The sequence below is a fragment of the Chiloscyllium plagiosum genome, chromosome 20, assembly GCF_004010195.1.
Source record: "Chiloscyllium plagiosum isolate BGI_BamShark_2017 chromosome 20, ASM401019v2, whole genome shotgun sequence".
Lineage (NCBI taxonomy): Eukaryota > Metazoa > Chordata > Chondrichthyes > Orectolobiformes > Hemiscylliidae > Chiloscyllium > Chiloscyllium plagiosum.
In genome coordinates this window covers 36,174,067-36,201,229 of record NC_057729.1, presented here as the reverse complement: position 1 = coordinate 36,201,229, position 27,163 = coordinate 36,174,067, and the positions used below count along the sequence as shown (strand labels likewise).

Here is a 27,163-nt window from a genome sequence, read left to right as displayed (position 1 = left end):
CAACTTATCTCTCCACCCTTCAGGCTCTCTGCCTTTATTCCTGATGAAGGGCTTTTTCCCGAAACGTCGATTTTACTGCTCCTCGGATGCTGTGCTCTTTCAGCACCACTAATCCAGAATCTGGTTTCCAGCATCTGCAGTCATTGTTTTTACCTAGCTCAGTCACTTGCCCTAGCAGTTTCCCTCAATGGAAGATCACTGTCTAGTAAGCATTTCTGTAGGAGGTATATCCACATATTGAATAAGAAAGTTTTCTTGTAAACACAAATTCCTCCCCATCCAAACACTTAACACTATGGCAATCCCAGTTTACGTTTAGACAGTTTAAAAACCCCTATCATTACAACCTGATAATTCTTACAGATATCTACGATCTTCTTACTTATTTGCTCCTTAATCTCTCATTACTGGAAGGGGAGGAGGGTGGGGCACTATTACACATTGGAGATCTCAGTTCTACCCAGATAACTTCACTGGATGATCTCCCAGGAATATTCACCCTAAGTACAGCCATAATGTTATCCCTAACCAATACTGACATTCCCCCTCCTCTCTTGCCTTCCATTCTATACTTCCTGTAGCTTCTATACACCAGAACATTAGGTTGCCAGTTATATCCATCCCTGCGCCATGATTCTGTAATAACTATGATATGCCAGTCCAACCATGACCTAAGTTTATCTACCTTACCTGTCAAGCCTCAAAATAGATGCTGTTTAATTAAAATTTCAGTCTTAATTTATCAAACTTACCTTGTTCTCTACCAAGCTCTTGTCTGCCTTTACTATTTGACTTGCTCCTCTTATTTACCGTACCAGCCTCTAACAAATCATCCCACAAGGATTCTGCTCCCCTTTCTATTCAGGTGCAATCCAACCTCTTGCACAAGTCATTTCTACACCTGAAGAATCTCAATAGTTTAAAGATGGGAATCCTTGACCCTGCACCAGCTCCTCAGCCAAGCACTCATCTGCTATATCCTCCTGCTCCCACTAACACATGGCACCAGTAATGGTGCAGATATTACGAACCTCGAGGACCTACTTTTTAAAACCCTCCTGTCTAACTTCCTAGATTACCTCTGTAGAACCTTATTCCTATCCCACCTATGTTGCTGATATCAACATGCGCAATGATCTCCAGCTGGTCACTCGCCCGTTTCAGAATATGCTGCACCCTGAGACATCCTTGACCTTGGCACCAGGAAGGCCAGGCTTGGAGGCTAAGGTTTGATCAAAAAGGATTCCTGCAGGCATAGCAACCCAAAAGAATTGTGTTAAACAGATAGATGTTAGCTATGAACAATGGCACTTTCCGGCAAACTGGTTCAAGTCTGGAAGATACCTTATGTTCAAGCAGGGAGCAGATGTTGAATGGTAATTGAGGGCTTAGGAAGAGACAATCAATGGAATCATAGTTGAAGGGGAAAGAAACCTACACTGCTGTCTGACCCAGCAGTAACCTGCACAGCTGCTGCCTTCTTTGTCTGGTTTCAAGTATGTCTGGACATCAGATTCATTCTAAGAAAATTAAACAAACAGAGAAATTCACAGCTGACCATAGAGAAACCCATGTGTGGGAGCTCACAGTAGGAGAGCAGCTAAGTAGCTTTTAAAAGTGTAACCTTACTAGTTTTAAGTTTGCTTATTGAGCTGGAAGATTTGTTCTCAGACATTTCGTCACCATGCTGGGTAACATAATCAGTCAGCCTCCATTTGAAGCGCTGCTGAAATGTCCTGCTTTCTATCTGGGTGCCTTGGTTTGTTGTGGGGGATGACATCACTTCCAGTTCTTTTTCCGAGAGGTTGGTAAATGAGGTCCAAATCGATACGTTTGTTGATGGAGTTGCGGTTTGAATGCCAAAGCCTCTAGAAATTACCATTGTCTATTCTATCCCAGTCGAATTGGTGTCTCTCGTTGTCTGTGAGACAGGATACTAGTGATTGTTGGTTACATCTTTTGGTGGCTAGTTGGTGCTCTTGCATCCTGGTGGTTAGTTTCCTGCCAGTCTGTCCAACATCATGTTGTTGTAGTCCTTTGCAGGGTAGTTTGTATATGACATTCGTTCTGCTGGTTGTTGGTAGAGGGTCCTTTACTTTCGTCGAGAGTTGTTTCAGTGTGTTGGTCGGTTTCTGGGCTACCGTGATGCCAAGGGGCTGGAGTAGTCTGGTCATCATCTGAGATATCTTTAACATATGGTAGTGTGGCTAGAGTGTTTGGGCATGCTGTGTCTTCTTGTTTAGTTTGTTGTGTAAGAATCGGCAGACTATGCTTATTGGGTACCGTTGTTCTTGAATACCTTGTATTAGGCGTTTTTCTTTGGTATCTCGTAGTGCCTGGGTGCTGCAGTGTGTTGTGGCCCGTTTAAATATATCCTGGGACCCCATTTACCAACCTCTCAGAAAAAGAATTGCAAGTGATATCAACCACCACAACTGAACAAGACACACAAACAGAAAGTAGGACAGTACACCAGCACTTCAATAGAGACTCACTGATGTTACCTAGCATGGAGGCGAAACGTCAGAGAACAAATCTTCCAGCTACAACAAGCAAACTTACAACCGGGACCACAACCTGAGCTACAAATCTTCACAAAAATGTAACCTTACTGTTTTTCTTTTGTAAATCTAAAATGGTGAGTAGAGTAGTAATTTTTTGATCATATATGGTTATTGCGATCTGTCTTGATTTTGTGGGCGGCACGGTGGCACAGTGGTTAGCACTGCTGCCTCACAGAGCCAGAGACCCGGGTTCATTTCCCACCTCAGGCGACTGTGTGGAGTTTGCACATTCTCCCAGTGTCTGCGTGGGTTTCCTCCGGGTGCTCTGGTTCCCTCCCACAGTCCACAAAATGTGCAGATTAGGTGAATTGGCCATGCTAAGTTGCCTGTAGTGTTAGGTGCAGGGGTAAACGTAGGGGTCTGGGTGGGTGCGCTTCGGCGGGTTGGTGTGGACTTGTTGGGCCGAAGGGCCTGTTTCCACACTAAGTAATCTAATCTAAAAAAATTAAAAATACAAAAATGTAGGTACTAAGCTAGCTTGGAGCAGTGTTTTTAGTGCAGTAAGACTGTGCTATTTTCTAGGTCGATAGATTGTTAAGGTGCAAAGATAGCTTTGAGTGACATGCTCTTCATTTTGGATGTGGGAGATTAGGGAGAGATTCCATGTTACTGATGATTATGTCTGTAGGAAATATGTTTGGTTGCGAATCCTATCGGATTGTACAGATTGGTTGGAGTGGCAGTTATAGGCAATGAGGAATTTACAGGAGCTGGGGTAATGGATAGCAGTTGCAGAGAGGGAGATAAACCAAAGATACAGTCAGGTAGAAGGGTGACCACCAAGAAAAGTAGGACAGGGAGATAGATTGTGGAGGAGTCTCCTGTGGTCATCCCAGTCTCAAAATAGTATGCTGTTTTCGAAAATGTAGGGTACTCTCAGGGGAATGTATCACTGACAGACAAGTCTCTGGAACCGAGACTGGCCCCACTGTCACAATCGGTACACCAGGTTCCAAGCAATCAATTGTAATAGGAAACTCTCTAGTTAGAGGCACAGACAGATGATTCTGCGGCCAACAGCGAGACATCAGAATGGTGTCTTGCCTACCTAGAGCCAGGATCAAAGATCTCTTGGAGAGGGTGCTGAATATTCTCAAAAGGGGAGAGGTACCAGCAGGAGGTCATTATACACACTGGAACTAATGACATAGGAAGAGAAAAGTACAAGATTCTGATAAGAGAATATAGGAAGTTAGGCAGGAATTTAAAAAGGACGTCCTCAAAAGGTAGTAATATCTGGATTAGTCCCAGTGCCACGAGCAGTACACAAACTAATACAGGAGGCAGGTGGAATCCAGGGAGATAGTAAGAGATCAGACTGAGACTGGTACAGTTGGGAAAAGGAGTAAGCCAAACAAGGCAGGCAGGAACAAAGTAGGGGACAAAGCAGACTGATAAATTTAACTGCATACTTTACCTAACAGGTAAAGCAGACAAACTCAAGGCATGGTTAGGAACATGGGACAGGAATACCACAACAATTATAGAGATGTGGCTCAGGGATGAACAGGGCTGGGAAGTTAATGGTCTAGGGTATAGATGCTATAGGAAGGATCGAAACAGGGGCAAGAAAGGAAGAGGAGTGGCATTTTTGGTAAGGGATAACATTATGGCGAAAGATACTTAGGGAGGATATTCCTGGGAATATGAGAGAATGTGAGGACTGGGAATATGTCCAGGGAGTTATTTGGGTGGAACTGAGAAATAAGAAAGGGACGATCACCTTTTTGGAATGGTACGACAGACTCCCCTAGTAGTCAGCAGGAAATTGAGAAACAAACTTATAAGGAGATGTTATCTGTAAGAATAACAGAGGTGTTATGGACAGAATTTTAACTTTCTAAACATAGACTGGGACTGCCATTGTGTTAAGGGTTTAGATGGAGAGGAATTTAAGTGTGTACAAGAAACATTTCTGACTCGATAAGTGGATGTACCTACTACAGAAGGTGCAACATTTCACCTACTCTTGGGAAATAAGGCAGGGTAGGTGACTGAGCTCACTTGGGGAGTACTTTTGGGCAAGTGACCATAAGTCTATTAGTTCTAAGAGCGCAATGGAAAAGGATAGACTGGTTGTAAAAGTTAAAGTTCTAAATTGGAGGAAGGTCAACTTTGATGGTATTAGGCAAGAACATTCAAGAGTTGATTAGGAGCAGATGATCGCAGGTAAAAGGGGCATCTGGAAAAGGGGGCATCTGGAAAAAGGGAAACCTTCAAAAGTGAGAGAACGAGCGTCCAGAGACAGCATGTTCCTGTTAGGGTGAAGGACAAGGCTGGTAGATGTTGAGAATGCTGGATGACGAGAGAAATTGAGGTTTTGGTCAAGAAGAAGAAGGAAGCATGTGCCAAGTAAAGACAGCAGAGATTGAGTGAATGCTTAGAAGTGTATAAAAGCAGGAGGAGTAGACTGAAGAGGAAAATCAAGAGGGCAAAAAGGAGACATAAGATAGCTTGGGCAAATAGAGTGAATGTATTTGTAGAATACCTTTGTATTCTCCTTAAGGATAAAAGGGTAACTAGGGAAGTTTAGAGCCCTTCAAAGATCAGCAAGACTGCCTATATGTGGAACTGCAGGAGATGGGAAAGATACTAAACAAGTATTATGATCAGTATTAACTGTGAAGAAGCATACAGAAGGTAATGTGGGGAACAGCGACGTTTTGAAAAATGTCCATATTACAGACATCTGATGCTGGACATCTTAAAACACAATGGTGAATAAATCCCCAGGACCTGATCAGGTGTATGCTAGAACTCTGCGGGAAGCTAGCAAAGTGATTGCTGGGCACCTTACTTATAGCCATAGGTGAGGGGCTGGAAGATTGGAGGTTGGCTAATGTGGTGCCACCATTTAGAAAAGGTGCTGAGGAAAAGCCATGGAACTACAGACCAGTGAGCCGGACATCGGTGGTGGACGAGTTGGAGGGAATCTGGAAGGACCTTTATTTGGAAAGGCAAAGACTGATTAGGAATAGTCAACATGGCGTCGTGCTTGGGAAATCATGTCTGACTAACGATTTGAGTTTTTTGAAGAAGTAACAAAGAGGATTGATGAGGGCAGAGCGATGGGCATGATTTACATGGACTGCAGTAAGGCGTTCGGCAAGGTTCTTCATGGTAGACTGGTTAGCAAGGTTTGATCACATGGAATACAGGGAGAACTAGACATTTGGATGCTGAACTGGCTGCAAGATGAGACAGAGGGTAGAGGCAGAGGGTTGTTTTTCAGATTGGAGGCCTGTGACACAAGGATCGGTGTTGTGTCCACTTCACTTATATTCATGATTTAGATGCGGACATAGGAGGTATGGTTAGTAAATGTGCAGATGACATCAAAATTGGAGGTGTAGCGGAAGAAGGTTACCTCAGAGTACAACGGCACCTTGATCAGGTGGGCCACTGGGCCAAGGATTGGCAGATGAAGTTTAATATAGATGAATGTAAGGTGTTGCCCCAGCCTATTCAGCCTCTCCCTATAGCTCAACCCTCCAACCCTGGCAACATCCTTGTAAATCTTTTCTGAACCCATTCAAGTTTCACAATATCTTTCAGATAGGAAGCAGAGCAGGACTTATACACTTAATCGAAAGGTCCTGGGGAGTGTTGCTGAACAAAAGACCTTGGAGTGAAGGTTCATAGCTCCTTGAAAGTATAGTTGCAGGTAGACAGGGTATGAAAGCTGAATTTGGTATGCTGTCCTTTATTAGTCAGAGAGACAGGAGTTGGGAGGTCATATTGTGGCTGTACAGGACATTAGTTAGGCTACTATTGAAATATTGCGTTCAATTCTGGTCTCTTTGTTATCTGAAAGATGTTGTGAAACCCTTGAAAGGGATCAGAAAAGATTTACAAGGATGTTGCCAGGGTTGGAGGGTTGAGCTATAGGCAGAGGCTGAATAGGCTGGGGTTACATTCCCTGGAGCATCAGAAGTAGAAGAGTGACATTACAGAGATTTATAAAATCATGAGGGGCGTGGATAGGGTAAACAGACAAGGTCTTTTCCCTGAGATGAGGGAGCCCAAAACGAGAGGGCAAAGGTTTAAGTTGAGAGTGGAAAGACTTAAAAAGGAACTAAGGAGCAACGTTTAAATGCAAAAGGTGTTGCTTGCATGGAATAAGCTGCCAAAGGAAGTGGAGGAGGCTGGTACAATTACAATATTTAAAAGGCAACTGGATGAGTAGATGAATAGAAACGGGTTAGAGGTACATGGGCCAAATGCTTGCAAATGGGAAGAGATATATTTAGGACATTTGGTGAGCATGGACGAGTTGGACCAAAAAGGTCTGTTTTCATAATGTACAGCTGTATGACTCTTACTACTGCAGTGAAGTATTAACCTTAAGCACATGCTTTAAATTTTGGAGTCATGAGTGACTGATGAATGCGTAAGTTGACTTGATGTGTGGAAATGGACAGAAAGAAACAAGGGGGAAAAACAAGAAACTAAAAAAAAGTGTTCATCTTGATACGCGAGGGTAGGGAAAATAGGGATCACTGTAATTACAAAGAACTTTGCTCATACCCTAAGTTTCAAATACACACACACACACACATCACCTCACCCTTTCATAGCCCATACAATTGATAACATACCCACAATTTCATTATAGTTATGTAACAATTACCTGAGCACAACTGTTCAATCTTGGAGTAGGCCAACTGAAGGGAATCATTAATCCATGCCAACATCTCATGCCGACTTAGGTTCTCACTGGTTACAGATGTAGAATAAACATTCACCGCCATTTTCTTTTAATCCTGGAAAGCTGAAGAAGTTTTAAATTACCTACACAATTGTGACAAACTGCAATATCCAATCATATATTACATTTCTTGGTGAGTCAACGTTGTAGACTGAAAAGATGGAAGTTGCCCTGCCACACAGATCTTAAAAATTTGAACGCTACACATTAGTACATCTCCAAACATGTCATTTGAAAAAGGTTCTCCTCCTTAAAGAAAACAAAAAATATAGTTTCTACAACTTCCATTGTTTAACATTTTAAGTCATAATCATTGTCAAATATTTGCATTTTGATAAAATCTGAGCATATTTAACAGCCAGGATTATTAAAGTGTTGCTTTCTATTTTAGAGAGAGAGAGAGAGAGAGAGAGAGAGAGAGAGAGAGAGAGAGAGAGAGAGAGAGGGAGAGAGAGAGAGAGAGAGAGAGAACTGTTACCTGATTTACTATCAGGTCTTGATTATAAATTAAAAAATACAATTTCTATCAGAGGAACAGATGAAAATGTTTCTACTTGTATTCATAGGACGTCAGCCTTGTATTGTATTCTTCCATAAAAGGACAAGTTCCAGTCCCCTGCTTTTTCCACATTGCCCTGTAAATGTATATATCCAATTTCTAATTGAATGTTACTATATTAAATCTGCTTCCACTATCCTCCAAGATAATGCAATCCACATTAGACCTTGATCTTTAGGGAAAATAAATTCTAATCACTCTCTGGTTCTTTTGAATTCTCTTAGCCAGGAGCAGACCTTATGTTTGCAGAGATCCCCCAACTTATTTGGATGCTCCTCGGTTTCTAGATTTTCATCTTTTAAATGTGCAGATTTTTTTGAAGTCTACAATGAATAACCTGCATTGAAATCCATCTCTCACTGTGATAATCTGACTGGGTATAAATGTATCTTGATTAGATTAGATTCCCTACAGTGTGGAAACAGGCCCTTCGGCCCAACCAGACTGCACCGACTCTCCGAAGAGTAACCCACCCAGACCCATTTCCCTCTGACTAATGCACCTAATACTATGAGCAATTTAGCATGGCTAATTCACCTGACCTGCACATCTTTGGACTGTGGGAGGAAGCCCACACAGACACAGGGAGAATGCGCAAACTCCACGCAGACAGTCATCCGAGGCTGGAATTGAACCTCGGATCCTGGTGCTGTGAGGCTTCAGTGCGAACCACTGAGCCACCACGCCGTTCCAAATTGAGGATGCCCGTATGGGCCATCCTCAATTTGGGGTGGCATGGTGGCGACCTCACTAATTCTTCTGTCAAAGCCAAACACATAAACACAACTGTCTTCTTAACATTCTCAGCTCCAAGAACACCACCAACTTCTTTATTCTCTCCAAAGTGTCTTCTGATCCCTGGCATGAATCTTGTAAGTTTGATCTGTACAGTATTCATACAGTCATAGAGATGTACAGCATGGAAACAGAAATTGTTACTTCTTCAAAAAACTCAATCAAGTTTGTGAGACATGATTTCCCACACACAAAGCAATGTTGACTATCTCTAATCAGTCCTGGTCTTTCCAAATACATGTACATCCTGTCCCTCAGGATTCCCTCCAAAAACTTGCCCACCCACCGAGGTCAGGCTCACTGGTCTATAGTTCCCCAGCTTGTCCTTACCACCCTTCTTAAACAGTGGCACCACGTTAGCCAACCTCCAGTCTTCCGGCACCTCACTTGTGACTATCACATCTCTAGCTTCCCAGTGTTCGAGGGGACACCTGATCAGGTCCTAGGGATTTATCCAACTTTACACATTTCAAGACATCCAGCACTACCTCCTCTGTAATTGGTGACATCTTGCAAGATGTCACCATCGATTTCCCTACAGTCTATATCTTCTATATCCTTTTCCACAGTAAATATTCATGCAAAATACTTATTTAGTATCTCCCCCATTTTCTGCGCCTCCACAAAAAGGCTGCCTTGCTGATCTTTGATGGGCCCTATTCTCTCCCTAGTTACCCTTTTGTTCTTAAAGTATTTGTAAAAACCCATTGGATTCTCCTTAATTCTATTTGCCAAAACTATCTCATGCCCCCTTTTGCCCTCTTAAGTATACTCCTATTTCCTTTATACTCAATGGATTCACTCGATCTATCCTGTCTATACCTTACATTTGCTTTCTTCTTTTTCTTAACCAAACTCTCAATGTCTTTAGTCATCCAACAGTCCCTATACCTACCAGTCTTTCTTTTCACCCTAACAGGAAAAACCTCTCTCTGGATTCTCGTCATCTCATTTCTGAAAGCTTCCTGTTTTCCAGCCGTCCCTTTACCTATTCACTTCAAAGTTTTGCCACCCTATGAGATATGGTAGTTAAAACTAGATACAATACTCTCACTGAGGTCTACTCGGTGATTTACTTTGGCATTACACAACATCTTTATTGCACTTTATGCTTCATGTTATAAAATCCAGTACACCAAATGCTTTTTGTAACAGGCTTATTTATAGACTATTTAGTACAAATACACATGGTTTTGGATTGATGTTGGAAATTCCAACTACAATGCATTGCAATGATTTAAGATTTACCAGAATAACTCATACCACAATGCTGTGGCAACATGTTAACAAATGAGAGAGAGAGAGGCCCACAAGATTGCCTGTGTACACAACTAAATGTTCGCCAATTTGTTAATAATATCAAGCAAAAGAGCAGGTAACTACGTGACCTCATCAAAATATACTGTATGCTCAGATCAAGAATAAAGGCTTCAAAACAAGTAAGTCTATTGAATAAATGGAGATTAAACAGAAGTACATACTCTTTGGAATACCAATTACTTTATTCTGAAAAATGAATTCCTGAGGTCAACATTGAGCCTTGGGATAGAAGAAACCATGCTAATTTTTGAAGGACAAAATGTTGAACAATTAAGGATAACATCTCAATGGTTGAAACATTTAATAAAATCAACTTTGGAATTCATGGTTAATTTCCACATTGGAGCTCAGAACTGAGAAAAATGCAATTCTAAGATGAATCTATTTAGATTTGATAGTCTTTCAATAAAAGATGATGATTTCCAAATGTTTTGACTTTGTCATATGCATTTGTTTTTATCCTTTCATGGGGAAGAGGTATTGCTGGCTAATTGAGTACTTATTGACCATCCCCAATTGCTCAAGTGGAGCCAGAGGGCATTTTGACAGTCAACCATATAGTTGTGGGTCAGACTACATAAGGATGACAGATGTTCCTCCTTAAAAGAACATTAGTGAGCCAGATAGATTTTTAGGACAATTACTACTGCATTAGTTTTTTATCCAGATTCATTAATTAAACTTAAATGCCACTATCTAAGCCTATCTAATGCCCTACGCCAAACTATCTTTAGTTGCTTCAACGACTTTCCTTGCATCATACGATCCGAAGTGGGGATGCTCGCCAACGATTGCACAATGTTCAGCACAATTTGTGACAACTCAGGTATTGAAGCAGACCGTGTTCAAATGCAACAAGAATGGATAATATCCGAGCATGGGCTAAAAAGTGGCAAGTAACATGCAGACCACACAAATGCCAGTCAATGATGCATTGATGAACAACAATCTAAGCAGATTAGGTGGCATGGTGGCTCAGTGGTTAGCAACCTCGGGCGACTGTTTGTGTGGACTCTGCACATTCTCCCAGTGTCTGCGTGGGTTTCCTCCGGGTGCTCCAGTTTCCTCCCATGGTCCAAAGATATGCAGGTTCAGTGGATGGCTATAATAAATTGCCCATAGTATTCAGGGATGTGTAGGTTAGGTGTATTAGTCAGGGGTAAATATAGGGTAGGGGTAATGAGTCTGAGTGGGTTACTCTTCAGAGGGTCGGTGTGAACTTGTTGGGCCAAAGGGCCAGTTTCCACACTGTAGGGATTCTATACATTCTATAAAGAACCACCCTTTAACAATCAATCAGGTGATTCACTGAGTGTTATGCCATTGTCAACATCCTGGAAGTCACTATGACTAGTAACTGAACTGGAAGTGCCACACGAATAGAGTGGCTATAAAAGCAGGTCAGAGGCTAGGAATACTGCGAGTAACTCTCATACTGACTCCCCAAAGCTTGTCCACCATCTACAAGTAAGGATGGTGATGGAATACATCCCACTTGTCTGGATAATGACAGCTCCAGTAAAACTCCAGAAGTTTGACATCATTGAGGACAAAGCAGCCTGCTTGATTGGCATCGGATGCACAAACATCCACTCCCTCCATCACATCAGCAGTGTATATGATCTAAAAGAAATTCAAAAATCCTTAGACAGCACCTTTCAAACCCATGACTCCTTCCATCTAGAACAACAAGGGAAGCAGACACCTGGGAACACCACCATCTGTAAGCTCCACTCCAAGCCACATACTATCCTGATTTGAAAATATATTGCCTTTCCTTCAGTGTCACTGAGTCAAAATTCTGGAATTCCCTCCCTAATGGAATTGTGTGTCCACCTACAAAACATGAACTGCAGTGTTTTAAGGCAATTCACTCCCACCTTCTGACAGACATCTAGGGACAGGCAATAAATGTTGGTCCAGTTAGTGACATCCATATCCCACAAGTGAATTTTTAAAAAATTGCCACAAAGTAATTCAAACTTATCACCAGAGAATTAACCAGGGCCTCTAGATTACTAAATCACTGTGCCAATGCCTTGCCTCCTTCAAGTATGTGATGAGAACTCTTAGCTGCTACATAAGTTACTTCACAAATTATTCAGGGTGTTGATGGCAAGTCAGACAACATATGTGGAAAGACAAAGAACGAACATTTCAAGTCAACAATCTTTCAGAAGTCTTACTTTAACAAGTTTGGGAGTAGGAATGTGATGTAGAAATTAAGTGCTTGCAAACTCCAAAGTAGTAGTACACACTGAAATAAATGAAAACCTCGCTCATTTTAGCAGAAAGGTTTAACTTGTCATTTTCATCGGATTTGCCCAAACCAGGCTGCATCAGCTTCTATGACCAGACCCAAAGGCAGAGGCAGGAATTAGGGCACCAGGCGACATGCACCAAGAACACCATCAGCATCAGATTAAGTGACTGAAAGGAAGCAAAGAGATGGGCATGAACAATCAAGTTTTTTTTGTGACCCCCCTCACTTTTATTTAAAAAAGGTGTCACATAGACAGTTTTCCAATCCTTGGGACTGTTACAGAATCTGATGATTATTGCAAATGGGTACCACTCCATCCTTTACTTCTGTAGCAACTTGCTTCAAAGTCTTAGGAGGGATCCCGTCAGGTCAGAAGCCTTGTCACCCTTTGCACCATCAGATTGCCTAGTAATTTATTTCTAATGATAGCAAATGCATTTACTTCCTCCTTTTCCTTTAGGCCCTTGACTATTCTAGGAACTGTCCTGAATACAAAATGATTTTTTCCTCATGATTACTTTTACCAATTTGATATTCCATGAGACCAAGTTCGGTCATTCAGCCCATCCAGTCTGCTCCACCAAGGAGATTATGGCTAATCTGACAATCCTCAAGTCTACTTTCCTGCCTTTTCCCCATAACCCTTGATTCCATTTCTGACAGATAGGTATATTCAAGGGTGAGATTGAAACCTAAATACACAGTCTCTACATCCCTCTGTGCTAAAGAATTCTACAGGTTCTCTACCATCTGGGAAAAAAGATATTCCTCCTCATCCATCTTAAATGGGCAACAGCTTATTGTGCAATAATGACCTCTGGTTTTATACTCTCCCACTTGGAGGAAACCACCTTTTCCAGCGCCTATCCTGCCAAGCACCCTCCTTTTCATGTTTCAATAAGTGTCCTCTCATTCTTCTAAACACCAATGAGTACAGAGGAACCTTGATTATCTGAATACCAATTATCCGAAAATCAGATTATCTGAAGGAGATCTCCTGGTCCCGACAGAAACATTTCATCAAAGACGTGTTTCCAACGGTCATCGTGTCTTTTGTTTACAGTGATTAAACAGGCAGAGTCTCCAAATGACTGACCTCCCGCCCTCTCTCCCCACATGTTGCCTGGAGTTGTAGAGGGGTGTACCCTAAACCCCCTCCCCAGATAATCTCTCCAACATTGTCCTGTACAGGGCAAAAGTGGAACCTGTCAAAAAGTTGTGTCTATGGCTGTGTGCACGTGAGTGCGCGCTATTTGGACACTCATCCCACAAAATCAGCAGCAGCAGTCTTGTTGTTGGTGTCCAGTCCAGCTGCCCCAGAGAAGGGGCGGGGGCAGTGTTGAAGGTTGGATGGGGGCGAGGGGGCTGTGTTGGAAGGGATTGGGGGTGGGGGCTCACGCGCTGTGTGCTGCTGCAGTCTCCTGAACGAGGAGCAGACTTTAAAAACTCCGAGCCCCAGAGGAAAGACATTTAATTGATTAACTGAATAATCGATTATCTGAATGAAACAATGCCCGCCCATCTCATTCGGATAATCAAGGTTCCCCTGTACAGGTCAAACCTATTTAATCTCTCATGAGATGGTTCTTCCAGAACTGGGATCAGCTTAGTTAACCTTCTTTAGACTGCCTCCAATGTCTTTCCTTAAATAAGGGATCCCAAAACTGTTTGGAGTATTCCAGCTGTGGTCTGATTAGCGCAGTCCTCACGATCTCCAAGTGACTAATGCTTTGTATAGTTTAGCAAAGCATCCCCATATTTATCAAATAAGCACAGACATAGGCACTTCTGGCAACATCTGTGGCAAGAGAAACACAGAGTTAATGTTTCAAGCCCTGTATGAATTATCTTCAGAACTATCTTTGTACTTCATTTCCTTTAGTATTAAAGGTCAACATTCCATTTGCCTGCCCATTACCTAAAGCTGTAAAGAAGCTGTTATGTGATTTATGCACAATGACTCCAAAATCCTTTCATGCTGTAGCTTCCTACAGTCTTTCTTCAGTTAAATACTATTCAGCTCCTCTATTCTTCAAGCCAAAGTGCAGAACTTTAATCAAAGATTAAAATCACCCATGAGTAACCTACTGTCATTTTCACATGCCTTAAATCCAGATTTATTCACTATCCTACAGAACAGCTACTGTTCAGGAATATACTATTCCCACAAATGTCATCTCCTTATTTCTTACCACTCATATAGATTGTACATCATTCAATTCTAGATCATTTCTTGTACTTATGCCATTTCATTTGCAATCATCAACAAACAAGGCATGGAAGCACTGCACTATGCTTTTGCCATGTTTTATAGTTGGTAGCAAGAGGCAAGTTAGTCACTGAAGAATACTCAGCCTATGCTACTCTTGTGGCCATTTTTAAAAAAATAAAATCAAGGTTCTGGCAAATGGCAACTCAACATTGATGGTGGTTGGGTGGAGGAGGGTGGTCAGTTATAAGTTATGACAGTCAATATTATGTATATTAGTGCACTGGAATAAACTACATCTTGAACTCAATCACATAGGATTTATTCCTAAAATTCAAAACTGTTGCTAGTATCACAAATCATCAGAGCACACACAGCTGACCTGACCCTGATTAGTAGTGAAATTAAAGACTATTCAACTGAATAGGAAATTCGAACTATGGAATTTAAACTATTCGAACAGATGCAATGAATTGACATCATACTCTGGGTCAATCTTTTATTCTAACCACATCATGAAAAAAGAAAACTTAACATAACATTCTCACTTATTTTCCTTGGGTCTGGTTGCAGATAGAGTACACAAAATTGTTTTAATCACAAAATCTACCACAATATGACAGCTCTCATATACAGTCAAAGTCAGATGCCACTTACATTATGATATGTAGAACATTATTAGACAAAATAAAACTTGTAATACATTCCTCCAACGCGAATGAATTCAGCACAAATGAAGGACATTTTATAAAAGCACAAGGAAACTGAAAAGGCTGGAATGAGGAAGCAAAGAGAAATGCAGATTCTGTGGAAACTACTTCCCACTCCAAGGATAACAGAGCAAAATTTATTAAAGCCATCCTGATCACTCAGCTGTTAACAGTTGTCAGATAAACACTTTTCTATGGTAGTCATGTAGTTCTATAAATACTATGCTCCAGTAAAATTATTTTGTAATGTGCAAAGTGAACAAGTCACATGGAAACCATCATTCCAATAATAGAAAGCCAAGCAAGGCACCCATCAAGTGGAATCAGCCAACTTTGATCTAAAGCAAATTTTTTTTTGGAACATAGGAATGGTCATGCAGCCCAATAAATCCATTTTACTATTTAGATTATTGCTAATCTCTACTTCACCTCCATTTGCAAATCTTTGCTTTATATCCTTTGATAACCTTACCTAAAAGATCTGTTGACCTCAGTAGTGAAGATTACAACTAACTCAACATCCAGAGTATTTTGGGTGATACACTTTCAGGTTCTCATGACTGAGAAATACTTCCTTATTTCACTTGTCAATAATATGGCTCTGATTTTTGAGATTTTGCCCAATTCTTCGAGAATCTTCCAAAGTACATTTGAATACTGTGAAGAGAAATTAATAATTTATCTCCTCAGGCCTATACGGCAATTCAACTAGATCACAAATGATCTTCTACCTCAATGCCATTTTTCTGCATTATATCCATATCCCTTGATATCTTCAATGTCAAGAAATCTATTAGTATGTCTTAAATATGCTCAGTAGCTTAGCGAATTTCAAAGATTCATCATGTTGAAAGAAGAAATTTCTCATCTCAGTCCTAAATAATTTGGTCTTCGTTCTGAGACAGTTTCCCTGGTTCTAAACTTGGAAGCCAGGGTAAAGATTCTTCCTGAATCTACTATCAAGCCATACAAGAATTTTGCCACAATCAATAAGATCAGTTCTTATTTTTCTAAACTCTGGAGGCAATAACTTCTCCATGGTTACTTGAATAAAGTTATTTTAAACAGTTCAAAAACATCACCTATTAGGAAAATACAACCATATCTATGTAATATAATTTTTTGTAAATCTGCACATCAAATTCAAAAATCCTTCTTGACGTGATCAGAATTGAACAATTTCTAGACAAGTTCTGACTAAAGATCATCTAATAGAAATATGCTTCCTATCCCAAATGTTGAAATAGAAAAAATTTTTAATCAAATTATTCAAAATTTTTTGTGTATCAGCAGACTAGCTTTTTGTGATTTCTGTATTTGGGCACCCAAATCCCTTTGCTCCACAGTTTTTAATCCTGTCGTTAGGAAAATATTTTGATGCAACTTCCCTGGCTCTAAAGTGGATGGCATTTGGCCCATATCTCTTTAAACCCTTCCTATTTACATACCCATCCAGATGCCTTTTAAATCCTGTACCAGCCTCCACCACTTTCTCTGGCAGTTCATTCTATATAGTGAGGAATCTGGATTATCCGAAGGACGTGGGCAAGGAGTATTTCGTTCGGTTAATCCAATTCCGGATAATTGAGGCTCCTCTCTACACACCATACTGAGAAAACATTGTTCCTTAGGTCTCTTTTAAATCTTTCCCCTCTCACCTGAAACCTATACCCTCTAGTCTCTGATTCCCCCATCCCAGGGAAAAGACCTTGCCTATTTACCTTATCTGAACTCATGATTTTAGAAACCTCTAAGCTTACCCCTCAGTCTTCATCTCTCCAGGGAAAATAGTCTCAGCCTATTCAGCTTTTGGGACCACAAGCTCCCCAACCCTGGCAACATCCTTGTAAATATTTCCTGATGCCTTTCTAGTTTCACAACAACTTTCCACTAGGAGGGAGACCAGAATTGCACTCCAAAAGTGGCCTAACCAATGTCCGGTACAGCTGCAACATGACCTCCCAATTCCTATACTCAATGCACTGACCAATAAGGGCAAGCATACCAAATGCCTTCTTCGTTATTCTACCTACCTGGGACTCCACTTCCAAGGAGCTATGAACCTGCAACCCAAGATCTCTTTGTACAGCAACATTCCCAAGGACCTTACCATTATGTGTACAACTTCTGCCCTTGGCATATAACTTTCCTAATTAAACTCTGATCCCATTATACACAAACAAATAGGCAAAACAGATTATTGGCACAGGTACAAAAGTATTATTAAATGGTGAGAAAATGTAGAAAACTTGGTGTTCTTCTGCACATGAAATACAGAAAGCGAGCACACAGTTACAGGAGGTAATCAGGAAGGCTAATGGAAAATTGGCCATTATTTCAAGAGGATTAGTGCAAGGAAGTCTTACTCCATCTATACAAGTCATTAATACATTTGGTCAAAAGTTGAGGCCCAGTAATCATTAGAGAATATCATTGGTCATATTCTATAAATCACTATAAATTTCTTATATTCTTATTTTGATTTCAATTTAACTAATCTTCAACCCATATCCCAAGGTAACCCTTCAAATTCACATGCTCACAATGCTAATAGTCTGCTATGTGGAACTTATCCGATATTTTTGGCAAGTCCACAAAGATAACATTGCAGGCACTAGTTTGTTCTCAAAAGAATTAGCTCGATTATTCACACATGACCTGCATATCTCAATTCCATATAAAAATGCTGATCAGCTGATACTTGTTCAAGTTTTCTTTACTCTGTCTCTGCCGACAGATTCTAGCAACTTCTGTTACAAGTGACAGGTCTGAAAATTCTTTCATTTGCTCCTGTCTTAAAATACTGGAACAGCATCTACAATTACATCAATTCTTTCTTTCAAACTAATAGGGTGTATATTCCCAGCTCGAGGTATTTAGTCTACCTCAGGACAAAATATTTTTTCCATCATTCAAACCATTCCTTCCTCTCCTGAAATATTATATTCATTTAACCAAATCTGCAATCTCCATATTATCTACCATATTCTTACCTGCTTCTGTCTTAATTCCTTCATTTGTTTACAAAATTAATGTTAGTTTGCTATCCTTTACAAATGTACATTTATATGCATAGTCTTTCCTGTAATCATTTTAGTTTGCCATGCTTCCATTATTTAAAATTGTGTAAGCCTTTCTTACCATCTTGTTTGTTGACAAAATTCTTAAGATACGTGGAGTTTTAAAAGGGCATGCACAAGTTTTGTATTTGACAAAATATTGCTTTAATTACTTCACACTATCTGAAGTATTATATACCAAGAGCTTGACCTGATTCAGTGAGCAATTCATTGCTCATCTCTTTAAAATCCTGGTTTATTTGTTCACTTAACCTTCCCTATTCAACCTCAATATCAAGTTCAAACAGTTGTAAAGAAAAGTCACTGGGCCTGAAACGTTAACTCTGCTCTTTCTCCATAAATGCTACAGTTTTTCCAGCAATTTCTGTTTTTGTTTGAGTTACAGCATCCCAATTTCTTTGGTTCTTTTGACAAGTTCAATCATAATATGGTCACTATTTGCAATAAATTATTTCATATTTCAGATTAATCAATTTTGATTCATCATGTTATTAAGTCTAATATGATTTATTCCTGGACAGTTCGAACAGTGGTTAGCACTGTTGCCTCACAGTGCCAGAGACCCGGGTTCAATTCCCGCTTCAGGCGACTGACTGTGTGGAGTTCTCCCTGCGTGTGCGTGGGTTTCCTCCGGATGTTCCGGTTTCCTCCCACAGTCCAAAAAATGTGCAGGTTAGGTGAATTGGCCAAGCTAAATTGCCCGCAGTGTTAGGTGAAGGTGTAAATATAGGTGAATGGATCTGGGTGGGTTGCACTTCGGCGGGTCGGTGTGGACTTGTTGGGCCGAAGGGCCTGTTTCCACACTGTAACCAATCTAATCTAAACTGGCCAGAATACATTTCAGAAATCCATTGCTTTTACTTCTTCAGCAATTTTACTTCAAGTTGGTAAAAATTAAAATCTTCTGGATGTAGGTTTGTTGACTGAGCTGGAAGGTTCATTTTCAGACGTTTAGTCATCATACTAGGTAACATCTTCAGTGAGCCTCCAAACGAAGCCTTCGCCCGGAGGCTCACTGAAGATGTTACCTAGTATGGTGACGAAATGGAGTGAGCAAAACTACACTGAGAACCTCAATGTGAGCTACAGATCTTCTCAAAACTCACTAATTAAAGTCTTCCACTATAACCATATGCTTCCCAATATATAATTCCATTTGACATTATCACTAGACACTTGCTTTTAGTTCACCCAACACCATTTCCAATGCCTGACTCCCTCTTATTGATGCTAACTTTTTCCACCACCGATTCTCTGACCAATATTGCTAATCCTTTCCTAATTTCGGATAGCCTGAAATATTTAAACCCCAATTACATAGTTTGTAGCCAGGTCACTGCAATAACCTGTAATACTACAAGTTATCATGTTCAAAATGAATTTGAGCTTCAAATTTTACCTATTTGATTCCTTACAATCAGGTTCTTATGCCAATAACTCTTCACAAAGTTATCCTTTTCTGACATATAGGAATGAATAGCGTTCTTCCCATATTTTAATTGCTCACTTTTGGTATATAACTTAGATACAGTAGGAACAAAACCTCCAAACTAGAGGACTTCCAGATCATATACAATAATAAAATACAATAATTAGTGGTTGAGATATGACTAAAACAGTCATCATATTAGTATCTGCACCGCTGAGCTACTAAAATTGCTACAAAAGAAGTGCATAGTTAAGCAGATATGCACTCAACCATTACTAAAAATCAGGTGAACTGGAAAAGTTTCAACAATATTTAGCACATTTTATGGTCTTTCATAGCTATTAAACAAAGTTAATACAAGAATCATTTTGACATGTTCAAGGATAAACGTTATTCACTTAAGTTCAGTATAAATATTCAAGATAGGTCCAAAGGTCCAAATGACCTGTGCCACTATATGAAAGTTTCTAAAATAAATTACAGACCCTTGTTACCTGATTACATCAATATATCTCAAAGTAGTCCAAAGTACTCGATTCAATTAGCAAGATGATAATCTTCTCGGGCCTTTCACATTGATATGTCTCAGATTTTAATGTTAACCTTGCATATCTGGAGAGACATAATTCTGAGTTTTGGCAATTTATTTGTAATACTGTTAAAATGTAAACAGATTTATAACTAGAGAGGAAAGAGTAATCTATTGTTTGACTCTAAGGCCAAACCACACCAAAGAATCCCACATAGCAGAACCCATCATTTGCACACTACATGACATAGACTGGCACAGATTTCTTGATCTTACAGTACTGTATTAACACTTACATCACACAGCTAACTTTAGAATTTACAAGTCTCTCAGGAAAGACTCCCAAATTAAAGAGACATGGAACCATTGAAAAGGAAGAGAAAAAAAGGCTTATAAAATTGTTACATGTAGTACCTTATAAAGCTCTTCTTTTCACTTTGCAGTAAACTCAAAAGAATAGTTAGGAAGTTTTGAGAAGATTTGTAGCTTAGGTGGAGGTCTGGATGTAAGTTTGCTCGCTGTGCTGGAAGGTTTGTTTTCAGACATTTCATCACCACACTAGGGATCATCAGTGAGCCTCCGGTGAAGGACTGGTGCTATGTCCCGCTTTCTATTTATATGTTCTGGGGTCCTTGGGCTGGTGATGTAATTTCCTGTTCTTTTTCCTCAGAGGGTAGTAGATGGCGCCCAAGAGTTCCAGTTGGAATGCCATGCTTCTAGGAATTCTCATACTTGTCCTAGGATGGATGTGTTGCCCAAGTCAAAGTCGTGTCCTTCCTCATCTGTACGTAAGGATACTAGTGATAGTGGGTCATGTCTTTTTGTGGCTAGTCATTCATCATGTATCCTGGTGGCTAGTTTTCTGCCTGTTTGTCCAACGTAGTGTTTGTTACAGTCCTTGCAAATTATTGCTTGTTGTCTGTATAGGGTCTTTTACTAGATGTAGGTTTGCTCACTAAGCTGGAAGGTTCCTTCCAGCTCAGTGAGCAACCTACATGCGGAACCTCAACCTAAGCTACAAATCTTCTCAAAACTCGCTAGAGTCTTTTACAGTCATTAGCTGCTGTTTTAGTGTGCTGGTGGTTTTGTGGGCTACCATGATGCCAAGAGGTCTGAGAAGTCTGGCAGTCATTTCAGAGATGTCTGATGTAGGGGAGAATGTTTAGGGTTTCTGTGCACGTTTTGTCTCCTTGTTTGTGTTTGTTGTTGAGAAATTGGCGTACTGTGTTCATTGGTTATCTATCAACAAACACATCAACTTGGACCCCATTTACCACCCTCTCAGAAAAAGAACAGGAAATGACACAGAAAATGACATCACCAACCCAAGGAACCCTAAACATAGAAGTAGAAAGCGAGCCATACCACCAGTGCTTCATCGAAGGCTCACTGATGAGGTTACCTAGTATGGTGATGAAACGTCTGAAAACAAACCTTCCAGCTCAGCAAGAAAAATTATTCAAAAGAATAGTATCTGCATTATCTGAGAACAAGGAAAACGATTGTAAGATTTAAAAAACTATCACCTTTGAGAACTGATAACTGAAATGATAACTAATGGAGGTCACCGCAGGCAAAATGAACAACTGTTCAACTTGATTAATTTTGGATATTTTTTTAAAAGTTAAAATTACACATTTAGTCATTGATAAATTCAGGATCAGAAGTCTAAATAAAACTGGATTATTAACAAGATGCTGAGAGCATATGGAATAACAGGACACAATCATCACTCAAACATCACAAATTGACAACTCAGCACACTAACTGCTACCTGGTCAGAATAGGGAATAGTTCCATTTAAAGTGAATCTGATCCAGCCTGTTTTTTTTAATTTGGAATTTTAAGGTAATATCCCTACCTTGGACTCTTGTGATACGGTGTTGGTGTCCCAGAAGACCAGGGTTCAGGTCTTACCTGTTCCACAGGTGTGTAACAACATCTCCAAAAGGTTGATTAGAAGAATATATACTATCTAAGCAACACAAGGAGGAACTAATTTCATCATACTTACGTCACCTGAAGTGTGGTTACAACATCTAAATTTATTTAGCACTTTTAACGTAAGAAAGTCATCCCAGGGATTGTTGGACTACAATCAGATAAACGCTGAGCCAAATCAGTCTATAAGACCCAATACAAAGGCTGCAAATTGATCTACCAGAATGCTGCCTAGGTTGGAGAGTTTGAGCTCAGAGTACAAATTGGATAGGTTAGGTTTTTCTGAATTTAAGCAAAGGAGGTTGAGAGGGCTCTTCAGGTGTAAAAGATTGAGGGGGTGTGGATAGTACAGAGTCCAATAATCGGAGACATAAATTAAGGAGAAAGATGGAAGTCAGATAGAGAGAATCGAGTGAAAATGTTTCTCCTCAGTGTGGCGGAAGCCTGAAACTCTGCCTGAAAGGGAGGTAGAGTAAGAAATTCTCATAACATTTAAGCAATATTTAGATAGTTTCTTACAGGCTGATAGCCCTAGAGGCTGTGGCATTATATGAGTCTATGGCCAAATTCTTAATCTGTAAATTTTAATTTTTTGACTATCACAAAAAGAGAAAAAAGAGTGATGGGAAGATCTAATGAGAGATTCAAGGCATAGCCACCAAACTGAAATAAAGCAAGTCAGGGGAGCACAAGAGATAGGAATATGAATGACGTGAGTACTCACAGTTGTAAGATTGTAGGATATTTCAGAAACAGACCATGGATGATTGAATATAAGGAGAATTTAAAGTGAGACTGTAAATTAGTCAGCACTTAGGTAACAGATAATGAGGTTTGGCACAAGCTGTACGTTAGATTTATGGCAATGATAACAGGAAAATATTAAAAATCACATTCCACTAGGTTATAGTCCAACAGGATTATTTGAAAGCACTAGCTTTCAGAGCGCTGCGCCTTCCTGACGAAGCAGCAGCGCTCTGAAAGCTAGTGCTTCCAAATAAACCTGTTGGACTATAACCTCGTGGAATGTGATTTTTAACTTTGTCCACCCCAGTCCAACACTGGCTCCTCCACATCATGAAAAGAAAGTGGATAATGGTGATATTTCCCTGTAACATTTCAAGTTGAAACAATTTAGCAGCACAACTCAGTTTATTAAATTTTCCTTTTAGTTTCAAAAATAGGATTCCAAAATGATTATCATATGAGAAAAGTATTGTAAAATTTCTCACAGTAGCAAGTTTCATCTCAATATTAAATACCAACGAAGAGTAGTTACCATTTCGCAAACAATAGATGTCATTTAAAAACAACTGAGACCAGATAATCACAATTTGAAATATTTTCTTAAAAAATGTGTGCTACATGGGAATAGATTAGTCAGTGCCATAACAACTCATGTAAACCAGTCATAGACCAAAGTTATTTTTAAAGTAACATACAAGTTTTGCGGAATAGATTCTGGCAATTGTAACAGGTGTAGCACAGCAGCATTGCTGCCTCAGCGCCAGGGACCCAGATTTGATTCCACCCTCAGATGACTGTGTTGAGTTTGCATGTTCTCCCCTTCTGCATGGGTTAGGTGCATTGGCCATGCTACATTGCTCATAATGACTAGGAATGAGCAGGTTAGGTGGAATAGTCATGGGAATTGCAGGATTACAGGGACTAATGTTTGGGGGGGGGGCATTGACTGTGAGTGAGAGTGTGAGAGAGAGAGTGTGTGAGAGAGAATGTGTGAGTGTGTGGAGTGAGTGAGAGATGTGGGCTGAATGCTCTTTGGAGGCTTTGGGCAGACTCAGATGTACAGCATGGAAACAGGCCTTTTGGTCCAACTCATCCATGCCGACTAGATGCCCTAATCTAATATAGTCCCATTCGCCAGCACTTGGCCCATATCCCTTGAAACCCTTCCTATTCACATATCCATCCAGATCCTTTCAAATGTTGTTACTTTACAGCTCCCTCTACTAGCACAGTCCATAAACGCACCACCGTCTGCATGAAAAAGGTACTCCTTAGGTCCCTTTTAAATCTTTCCCCACTCACCTTAAACCTATGCCCTCGAGTTCTGGACTCCCCCAACCAGGGGGAAGACTTTGTATACTTACCCTATCCATGCCAGTTATGATTTTATAAAACCTCTATAAAAGGTCACCCCTCAGCCTCCAATGCTCCAGGAAAAATTGCCCCAATCTATTCAGCCTCCCCCCATAACTCAAACTCTCCAAACCTGGCGACATCCTTGTAAACCTTTTCTGAACCCTTTCAGGTTTCACAACATCCTTCCGAAAGCAGGGAGAACAGAACTGCATACAATATTCCAAAACTGGCCTGACCAATCTCCTGTACAGCTGCAACATGACCTCCCAACTCCAGTACTCAATGCTCTGACCAATGAAGGAAAGCATTGAGTACTGGAGTTGGGAGGTCATGTTGCTCCACTTTCAAGGAGCAACATGACCTCCCAAGGAATATGAATCTACATTCCAAGGTCTCTTTGCTCAGCTACAATCCGCAGAACCTTACCACTAAGTGTATAAGTCCTGCTCTGATTTGCCTTTCCAAAAGGCAGGACCTTACAGTTATCTACATTAAACTCCATCTGCCACTCCTTGGTCCATTGATCATCTGATCATCTGATCTTCTTCATTGTCCACACCTCCAATTTTGGTGTCATCTGCAAACTTACTAACTATACCTATGTTCACATCCAAATCATTTATATAAATGACAAAAAGCAGTGGACCCAGCACTGATCCTTGTGGCACACCACTGATCACATGCCTCCAGTCTGAAAATCAACCCTCCACCACCACTTTGTGTTCTACATTCAAGCCAGTTATGTATCCAAATGGCTTGCTCTCCCTGTATTCCATGAGATCTAACCCATGCTAACCAGTCTACCATGAGGAAACTTGTCGAATGCCTAATTGAAGTCAAGATAGATCACACCCTCATCAATAGCGAGTTTTGAGAAGATTTGTAGCTCAGGTTGAGATTTTGGATGAAGGCTTGCTCGCTGAGCTGAAAGGTTCATTTCCAGACGTTTCGTTACCTTACTAGGTAACATCTTCAGCGGACCTCATGCGTGCAATGCTGAAAATTCCTGCTTTCTATGTTTGGGTTTCTTTGGGTTGGTGATGTCATTTCCTGTGGTGGAGTCACTTCCTATTCCTTTTCTCAGAGGGTGGTAGATGGGGGTCTAACTCGACGTGTTTGTTGATAGAGTTCCGGTTGGAATACCATGCTTCTACAAATTCTCGTGCGTGTCTTTGTACGGCTTGTCCTCATATGCGGATGAGGAGGGACACCACTTCAACTGGGACAATACATCCATCCTAGGACAAGCCAAACAAAGACACGCACGAGAATTCCTAGAGGCATGGCATTCCAACCGGTACCCTATCAACAAACACGTCGAGTTAGACCCCATGTACCACCCCCTGAGAAAATGAATAGGAAGTGACATCACCACAGGAAATGACATCACCAACCCAAAAAACCCAAACAGAGAAAGCAGGAATTTTCAGCATTGCTTCACGTAAGGTTCACTGAAGATGTTACTTAGTAAGGTAACGTAACATCTGGAAATGAACCTTTCAGCTCAGCGAGCAAACCTACATCCAAATCCTCTACATTACTTCTTCAAAAAACTCAATCAGGTTTGTGAGACATGATTTCTCTAATCAGTCCTTGCCTTTCCAAACGAATGTAAGCCTTATCCTTCAGGATTCTCTCCAATAATTGCCCACCACCGATGTCAGGCTCACTGGTTTTTAGTTCCCTGGTGTTTCCTTACCACCTTTTTAAAATAGTAGCACCACAAGTGGAGTCGCAGGTAGATAGAATAGAGAAGGCGGCATTTGGTATGCTTTCTTTTATTGGTCAGCGCATGGAGTACAGGAGTTGGGAGGTCATGTTGCAGCTGTACAGGACATTGGTTAGGCCACTGTTGGAACAGTGTGCACAATTCTGGTCTCCTTCCTATCGGAAAGATGTTGCGAAACTTGAAAGGGTTCAGAAAAGATTCACAAGAATGTTGCCAGGGTTAGAGGATTTGAGCTATAGGAAGAGGCTGAACAGACTGGGGCTGTTTTCCCTGGAGCGTCAGAGGCTGAGGGGTGACGTTATAGAAGTTTACAAAATTATGAGAGGCATGGATAGGATAAATAGACAAAGTCTTTTCCCTGGGATGGGGGAGTCCAGAACTAGAGGGCATAGGTTTAGGGTGAGAGGGGAAAGATATAAAAGAGAGCCAAGGGACAACTTTTTCACGCAGAGGGTGATACATGTATGAAATGAACTGCCAGAGGAAGTGGTGGAAGCTTGTACAATTACAACATTTAAGAGGCATTTGGATGGGTATATGAATAGGAAGGATTTGGAGGGATATGGACCGTGTGCTGGCAGGTGGGACTAGATTGGTTTGGGATAACTGGTCAACATGGACAGGTTGGATCGAAGGGTCTGTTTTCATGCTGTATATCTCTATGACTCTAAATGCTAACAATAGAAAAAAATGCTACTTGGGCTATCCATTCACTGTTTTTCTCTACCTAGTTGGACCTCATATTAGATTGAGTATTGGATTAGCCATTTAAGGCAGTAAGGAAGTGAAGATGGGAAATTTAGTGCTATCTATATACACACGAATACAGTACTAACACAATGAAGAAGATCCAACACAGATCCTTTAGGGACTCCAAAGACAATACTGGGTAAATAACTCATTGCTCGAGATGTTCTGACCTTAACTGGATTAATAACAATGAAACCAAGCAAGAATATCTCCACTACAATAAGCAATGGAGAAAGTAGTTTGAAGAAGGATAGTGTCTAATTGAGTCAAAGGTTGCAGGGAATTTGAAGGAATAATACTCCATTAGAAACATACTGCCTTAAAGGAGGTCATTTATCACATGCCCTCTTTTCTCCCTATCGTCCTACAAATACCTTCCATTCAATCTGCTTTGAAAATTGCAACTAAATCTGTTCTTAACATTCTTTCAGGTAGCACGCTGCAAATTGTAGTAATTCACTACATAAATTAATT

The 27,163-nt window shown here is 40.5% G+C and overlaps 1 protein-coding gene across 5 annotated transcripts in view; it reads right to left on the bottom strand.

Annotated features, from left to right (window-relative positions):
* LOC122560173 (microtubule-associated protein RP/EB family member 1-like) overlaps window positions 1-27,163 on the bottom strand; it is a 79,442-nt gene that overhangs the window by 49,582 nt on the left and 2,697 nt on the right. For 2 of the 5 annotated variants that reach the window (XM_043710543.1, XM_043710547.1), the window contains exon 2: window positions 7,195-7,335. In XM_043710543.1, the coding sequence (XP_043566478.1) occupies window positions 7,195-7,315 (121 nt within the window). In that variant the 5' untranslated portion in view covers window positions 7,316-7,335. Of the gene's footprint in view, window positions 1-7,194; window positions 7,336-12,132; window positions 12,347-20,131; window positions 20,232-27,163 lie in introns of those variants that run through there. The other 3 variants (XM_043710544.1, XM_043710545.1, XM_043710546.1) reach the window with 3 other exon arrangements.